Below are 8,333 nucleotides of genomic sequence, written 5' to 3' on the forward strand. Positions count from 1 at the left end.
CCCGAAAACCTCTGTACACTACAAAAAGGGGGGTTTAGTATATGTCTGCGTAATTTTTCTTTTGAAAGAGGTATTATTTTTTCGATTTTTACGTAAAATAGAATGGGTTTTATTTATACTGGATGCCAGAGGGCGCCCGTTTGCAGAAAATCCACATATGTGTCAAAGAAGTATCACTGATGATGTTCCGTTCTAGCTTCTCTAATATGGATAAAGGCATCGCTATAGAGGGTATGCATGTGATGTTACCGTCAGCTGAAGTGCCTGCGGCTCCGCCTACTGAGTGGCAGCATTGGTTTCAATGCAAATGCTGCGACAGAACACACAAAACACCTCTAAAACAAGAACGAGCTTTGCGATTGATTGTACAAAGAGATTTGACGAGAAACCCGAGGTATATTTTTACAGACTGCTGAAAGCTACTAAAAAGAGAAGTAATTCAAAGAAATTTGTTCTCCAGGCAGCGAAACACGGATTTGCAGTTATCATTTCATGTTAATATGTTGAATTGTGCAGTACATTCATATCCTATATGTTGTGTTATAGTACTGACATCTCATCAACTAAATATTTACCATCTTAAATTCTGCATAACTGGATGTTTTTAAATAAACACTGACAAAAACTATATACGTTTTTCAGCTGGATGATATGACGATATATATAACATTGATATAAGTGATCACCGGGGTGTAGACCAACCTATTTTGTATTTACAAAATGAGTTCACAGGCAAATTTGCTTTATTTATTTTCCACAGCGTCAAAATCTGACACATATAAGTGTTAGAAAACACGATTGATTCCTGGCTGCATTAATATCCATTGACCACTGGATATTTGTGAAGTTGTTAGGAACATTATATCAAGTTTGGCAACCTTTAGTTTAAACTGATTATCGTTTGTTTTACTCGTGTTTTCCCATTTTCCCTATTAAATCCATTCACGCTGAAGGCTCTTTTCCACTCAGTCTGGCTGAGGGGGCGTGTCCCGGCGGGAAAGTGACGTCAAAGCATCCCCTCTATTGCTGTAACTAAATAAAAATAAGATATAACATTAAAACTTTTGAATGATGAAATGTAAGGACAATAAACACTCATCTGCAATAATGTATGGTTTATCTGTGTTCTTCAAGCCATCTTGTGTATTTTCATAAGCAATTGCTAATCGTTCATACATAGAATATGAATATACAGGTGCATCTCAATAAATTAGAATGTCGTGGAAAAGTTCATTTATTTCAGTAATTCAACTTAAATTGTGAAACTCATGTATTAAATAAATTCAGTGCACACAGACTGAAGTAGTTTAAGTCTTTAGTACTATTAATTGTGATGATTTTGGCTCACAATTTTGGCTTTAACAAAAATCCACCAATTCACTATCTCAACAAATTAGAATATGGTGACGTGCCAATCAGCAAATCAACTCAAAACACCTGCAAAGATTTCCTGAGCCTTCAAAATGGTCTCTCAGTTTGGTTCACTAGGCTACACAATCATGGGGAAGACTGCTGATCTGACAGTTGTCCAGAAGACAATCACTGACACCCTTCACAAGGAGGGTAAGCCACAAACATTCATTGCCAGAGAAGCTGGCTGTTCACAGAGTGCTGTATCCAAGCATGTTAACAGAAAGTTGAGTGGAAGGAAAAAGTGTGGAAGAAAAAGATGCACAACCAACGAGAGAACCACAGCCTTGAGAGGCTTGACAAGCAAAATCGATTCAAGAATTTGGGTGAACTTCACAAGGAATGGACTGAGGCTGGGGTCAAGGCATCAAGAGCCACCACACACAGACGTGTCAAGGAATTTAGCTACAGTTGTCGTATTCCTCTTGTTAAGCCACTTCTGAATCACAGACAACATCAGAGGCGTCTTACCTGGGCTAAGGAGAAGAAGAAATGGGCTGTTGCCCAGTGGGCCAAAGTCCTCTTTTCAGATGAGAGCAAGTTTTGTATTTCATTTGGAAACCAAGGTCCTAGAGTCTGGAGGAAGGGTGGAGAAGCTCATAGCCCAAGTTGCTTGACGTCCAGTGTTAAGTTTCACAGTCTGTGATGATTTGGGGTGCAATGTCATCTGCTGGTGTTGATCCACTGTGTTTTTTGAAAACCAAAGTCACCGCACCCGTTTACCAATGAATTTTAGAGCACTTCATCCTTCCTTCTGCTGACCAGCTTTTTAAAGATGCTGATTTCATTTCCCAGCAGGATTTGACACCTGTCCACACTGCCAAAAGCACCAAAAGCTGGTTAAATGACCATGGTGTTGGTGTGCTTGACTGGCCAGCGAACTCACGAGACCTGAACCCCATAGAGAATCTATGAGGTATTGTCAAGAGGAAAATGAGAAACAAGAGACCAAAAAATGCAGATGAGCTGAAGGCCACTGTCAAAAAAAACCCTTCCATATCACCTCAGCAGTGCCACAGACTGATCACCTCCATGCCACACCGAACTGAGGCAGTAATTAAAGTAAAAGGAGCCCCTACCAAGTATTGAGTACATATACAGTAAATGAACATACTTTCCAGAAGGCCAACAATTCACTAAAAATATATATATATATTTTTTTATTGGTCTTACGAAGTATTCTAATTTGTTGAGATGAATTGGTAGGTTTTTTGTTAAATGTGAGCCAAAATCATCACAATTAAAAGAACCAAAGACTTAAACTACTTCAGTCTATGTGCATTGAATTTATTTAATACACAAGTTTAATAATTTGAGTTGAATTGCTGAAATAAATGAACTTTTCCACGACATTCTAATTTATTGAGATGCACCTGTAGAATTTATTGTCTGCCTCATTCTGTGATAAGAATCCACACCAGATCACATAAGGAAGTTATTTCAAACACTCGACTGATGTTGTGAATTAAAAACAAGTTATATTGTTTTTTGTAACTTGCTTTTTCAAATAGAAGTGGGGAAGTGTTTCCTCATTTCAGCACATGAAATCGCGGGCACACATACAGCAAATTCCAAGAGAAATAAAACAAGGAAGTTATTTAAATGCAAAACCGAAAAACTGCAATTCACAAGCGCATACTGAACCGTGGATGTCGTACCGAACGGTTCAATATTATATTGAGAATTATGACATCCCTACTACATACTACATACAAGTCTTAATACATGGGGTTCCCTTTATTAGAAAGCTTACTGAAATCTCATCTTTAATAATGTTCTCAAAATGTTAGCACAAAAATGTTATGTATACATTGTTATTGTTCATGGAATTAATTTTTTTGTGAGACAATTTGAGCTTTTTGACATTTGGTAACTACAGAATGTTCAGAGAACATTCAAAAGTAACATTCCCCCAGTGTTTGCAAAATTCTAAAATGGAGTGTTTGCATAACAAAGAAATAACATTTGAAAAACTGGTCGTTTTGAAAATTTCAGAGAACATTGACTGTTTTTTGAACATTGAGAGGTTTTCGTAACTTAATGGGAATGTTAGCAAACGTTCTTAGAACATGTTTTTGTTAGCTGCACACCCTCTTCCTGTTATTGTGGAATTGCTTTTGCTTCCAGCTGCCTCTCCCTCTTACCGCAGTCTCCAAATATCGCCTTGGCGACTGTTACCATGACTATGCATTTCCTCACGGCATGTCAAGGTAACATTATGCTGCATCTAGGAATGTGCCTTAGTAACACTGATCCTGTCAGATTGACCCTGAACCATCACAATACTCGTGAGACCAGCACGCTCAGCACAGCTCACAAAACCTGTTGTGTACTGACATAGACAGCTACCTTCCAAGGTGGTGTCGTTAGTGACTTTTTAAGCTTTAAGGTGATTGAATTGAAACACTGTTAATGGGCTGCAGCTCTGTTAACGCACAAGAGACCAGACAGACTTTCACTGTTGAGTCCAATATTTTGACATTAGCATGTTGCTAAGGTAAGAATGCAGTGATTCTGAGTACATGGAATTATTTTCTTTTTAAGCTTTCCAGCACATAAATATATTTTTCCAACACTTATTGACAATTCCAAGATGGGGTTTGTGGGCAGTGCTATTATTGTTAGCTAAAACTAAAACTAATAAAAAAAAAAAATTGTTTTTGGACATGAAATATAGCGAAAATAAAATATGAATATTATAATTTTAGAATTAAATTCAAAATAAAAACTTACACTTTTTTAGATAAATATAAATATTTAAAAAAACAAAAGCTCATAAAAATGACAAAAACAAAACTGAAATCAAAATAAATTAAAGTTAAATAGAAATATTAAAGAAAACAAAAGATAATAAAAATAACACAATATTGAAACTAAAAATAAAATGAAAATTAATTAAAGCTAATTAGAAATATTTAAAAAACAAAAGCTCATAAAAATGACAAACTAAAACTGAAATGAAAATGAATTAAAACTAAATAAAAATATTTTAAAAAACAAAGGCTAATAAAAATAAAAACCAAATTACTAAAACTGAAATGAAAATTAATTAAAGCTAAATATTTTTAAAAAACAAAAGCACATAAAATGACAAAAACAAAACTGAAATGAAAATTAATTAAACCTAAATAGAATTTAAAAAAACACACAAAGGCTAATAAAAACCAAATTACTAAAACTGAAATGAAAATGAATTAAAGCTAAATAGAAATATTTTTTAAAAAATAAAAGTGCATAAAAAGGACAAAAACATGACTTAAAACTAAAATGAAAATAAGCTAAATAGAAATATTAAAAAACAGAAACTGCTAAAAATGACAAAAAGAATATTATTAAAATTAAAACTGAAATGAAAATGAATTAAAGTTAAATAGAAATATTTAAAAAAACAAAAGCTCACAAAAATGACAAAAATTATTAAAACAAACTGAAATGAAAATGAATGAAAGCTAAATAGAAATATTAAAATAAAAACAAAAGCTAACGAAAAAAATGACAAAAACAAACTTACTAAAAATACAACTGAAAAAAAGCTAATTAAAAATATTAATAAATACCACACACAAGAGTATGCGTTTTACATAATATGTATAATTTTTAAACAGATATTTACTATAGTTCACTTAGTTGGTTATAGGTTCTTTAATTAATGCATCTGTTTCTGGATATTGGCCATTGATTGTTTAAACAAAAATAATCAGCATAAAATATTTCTAATTTAACTAGCTTTCATCTGTAGCAACACATCTCAGGACAATTTGATAAAGCACTGCTCTGACGAAGAGATGCTTTGTCTCTTTTCACAGGCAAACTGATGGGAATGAATGAAATCTCAGAGAAGCTGACGCTGGGAGCGAAATGCGTAAATGAACACGTCATCGTTGAGAGAGTCACAGCCACTGCCAACCTGAGCAGAGTACCATGCGGTTCAGATAAAGAGTGCAGGTAACACACACACACACACGTGAAGACAGCGACCCTGTCCCAAAAGAAGATTTTTGGAGTCCATGTAATCTTGCATAGGCTGTTGTGTAGTTAACAGCTGGGGGTGCTAGAGCACACTTTTGAGGCAATATATGACAATATATGACCGTTTTAATAATATTTTTTTTGTCATTTTTTAACAGCTTTTGTTTTTTATATATTTCTATTTAGCTTTAATTTATTTTCATTTCATTTTTAGTAATTTTGTTTAATCCTTATGAGCTTTTAAAAAATATTTCTATTTAGCTTTAATTTTTTTTTCATTTCAGTTTTACTTTTAGTAATTTTATTTTTGTCATTTTTTTAACTTTTGTTTTTTAAAAATATTTCAGTTTAGCTTTAATTCATTTTCATTTCACTTTTAATTTTAATAATGTTGTTTTTGTCATTTTTAGCAGCTTTTGTTTTTTTATATTTCTATTTAGCTTTAATTCATTTTCATTTCAGACTTAGTAATTTTGATTTAGCCTTTTTTTATGAGCTTTTGTTGTTTTAAAATATTTCTATTTAGCTTTAATTCATTTTCATTTCAATTTTAATTTTAATAATATTGTTTTTGTCATTTTTAGCAGCTTTTGTTTTTTTAATATTTCTATTTAGCTTAATTTCCTTTTCATTTCAGTCTTAGTAATTTTGATTTAGCCATTTTTATGAGCTTTTGCTGTTTTTAAACATTTCTATTCAGTTTCTATTCAGTTTTAGTTTTAGCAATTTTGTTTTAGCCATTTTTGAGCTTGTTTTTCGTCATATTTCCATTTAGCTTTAATTCATTTTCATTTCATTTTTAGTTTTAATAATTTTGTTTTTGTCATTTTTAGTAGCTTTTTTTTTAATATTTCAATTTAGCTTAATTCATTTTCATTTCAGTCTTAGTAATTTTGATTTAGCCATTTTTATGAGCTTTTGTTGTTTTTAAGTATTTAAATTTAGCTTTAATTCATTTTCATTTAAGTTTTAATAATTTTGTTTTTGTCATTTTTGAGCTTTTGTTTTTTAAAATATTTTTATTTAGCTTTCATTTATTATAACTTCATTTATAGCTTTAATAATTTTGTTTTTGTAATTTTTAGCAGCTTTTGTTTTTTTAATATTTCTATTTAGCTTAATTTCTTTTTCATTTCAGTCTTAGCAGTTTTGATTTAGCCATTTTTATAAGCTTTTGTTGTTTTTAAATATTTCTATTTAGCTTTAATACATTTTCATTTCAGTTTTAGTTTTAGCAATTTTGTTTTTGCCATTTTTTGAGCTTGTTTTTCTTAATATTTCCATTTAGCTTTAATTCATTTTCATATAATTTTTAGTTTTAATAATTTTGTTTTTGAGCTTTGTTTTTAAAAATATTTCTATTTAGCCTTAATTTATTATCATTTCAGTTTTGGTTTTAGTAATTTTGTTTTTGTCTCTTTTTTTTTAGCTTTTTTATATTTCTATTTGCTTTAATTTATTTTCATTTCAGTTTTAGTTTAAGTAATTTTGCTTTTGTCATTTTTGAGCTTTTGTTTTTAAAAATATTTCTATTTAGCTTTAATTCATTTTCATTTATATATGACAATTGTGCCCATTTGTGACGGGGCCTCTACAAGTTCACACCAAAAAAAAAAAAAAAAAAAAAACTTTATCAATACAGTTTTAAAAACCGAGCCTAGTTTCAGTATAAGTTATATTTTAGAGAAATTTGTATGTTCATGTATATTTTACGTAGGTTTGATTAAAGGGTCTATTATTTGAGTATGTTAAACTCTATCATTCTTCACTTTTCTTCGCTTTACTGTCTGTTTCTCTGGCCTGTGAACTTTTTGAAATCTCAGTACACCTCCTCCTCCTCCTTCCGCTCCTGTTTACAGATTCGCAGGTAAAACGGTCAGCAGCGGTTGTCTCGTGCTAGTCACCGTCGCTACGAAGGAAGGCGGCGGAGCTCAGCTGACGGTGAACTGCGAGAAGATGGTGATCGGCACGATGCTGGTTAAAGACATCCTGCAGGCCCTGTCGCAGTGATGGCGCCCCCTACAGCCAACACCCTCCTACTGCTGCTTACCGCATCAATTCGCATCTCTGTGTAGATATTTCCCCCACGTGGACTGGCTTGTAGCATCAAAAATATACTTAGAACTGACGTCAGAACAGCGACCGTAACGTTCACGGCCCCCGTAATCAGGATGTTCGTCTGTTGAATGTTGCATGGCATCAAAGAGAGTTAGTAAAGATCTCACCTGAAATATCAGACCTGGATTGATTTTGATTTAGAAGCTCTTTAGGATATACAGTACATGGCCGACAGTATTTGGACACCTCAAGTCAGTAACCAGTTAGTAAATCCATCTGCTCAGTGAAACAAGTCTAATAATCATCTGAGTGATTCATTTGCTGCCTTTGTGATCTTCCTGAAATCAATAGAAACTCTGTGTGGTTTATTTCAGCATATATATGCTGACTGTAATGTCTTACATCTGATGCCAGACCGCATCCCAATGACGACAGCAGACCTGTTTCCAGAAATCGGCTTTGAAAACATGAACTTTGTTGAACTCTCTAAACATGTCAGTATCAGTTTCATAACGCAGTTGATTTCTGTTGGTTTAGGAAAATCTGAAGCTTCAAAACACATCAGTATGAATTCACTGCCTTCATGTTGTAGCAACTTCGTCAAATCTCTCTCGACAGGAAATGTATGTCTTATCCGTATTTGCAAATGTGTAACTGCTGAATTTAGGACTATGAACTGGTGTATCACTCAACGTTCATCAGCTTCTTGTTCTCGTGAAGCTCTCAGAAGAATTCAGTATCTCACACGCCGGTTATTTTAGATATTTTAATGCAATCTGAAGCTGTTCATCCTGGTAAAGACACTGTTAGTAGTTAGTTTTAGACCTTTTTTAGTTATGATGATGTGCTTGATGGCATAAACCAGATCTTCCTTCTTCCCTAGGTTAAAAACGAAA

General features: G+C 32.8%; 1 protein-coding gene across 5 annotated transcripts in view; it reads left to right on the forward strand.

Moving 5' to 3' along the window:
* Positions 1-8,333, forward strand: part of LOC127156646 (AP-3 complex subunit beta-2) — a 58,065-nt gene extending 49,732 nt beyond the window's left edge. For 3 of the 5 annotated variants that reach the window (XM_051099610.1, XM_051099611.1, XM_051099608.1), the window contains exons 26-27: positions 5,217-5,355; positions 7,239-8,333. In XM_051099610.1, coding sequence (XP_050955567.1) covers positions 5,217-5,355; positions 7,239-7,389 — 290 coding nt within the window. In that variant the 3' untranslated portion in view covers positions 7,390-8,333. Of the gene's footprint in view, positions 1-5,216; positions 5,356-7,202 lie in introns of all 5 variants that reach the window. The other 2 variants (XM_051099609.1, XM_051099607.1) reach the window with 1 other exon arrangement.

Source organism: Labeo rohita, chromosome 25 (genome assembly GCF_022985175.1).
Source record: "Labeo rohita strain BAU-BD-2019 chromosome 25, IGBB_LRoh.1.0, whole genome shotgun sequence".
Taxonomy (NCBI): domain Eukaryota; kingdom Metazoa; phylum Chordata; class Actinopteri; order Cypriniformes; family Cyprinidae; genus Labeo; species Labeo rohita.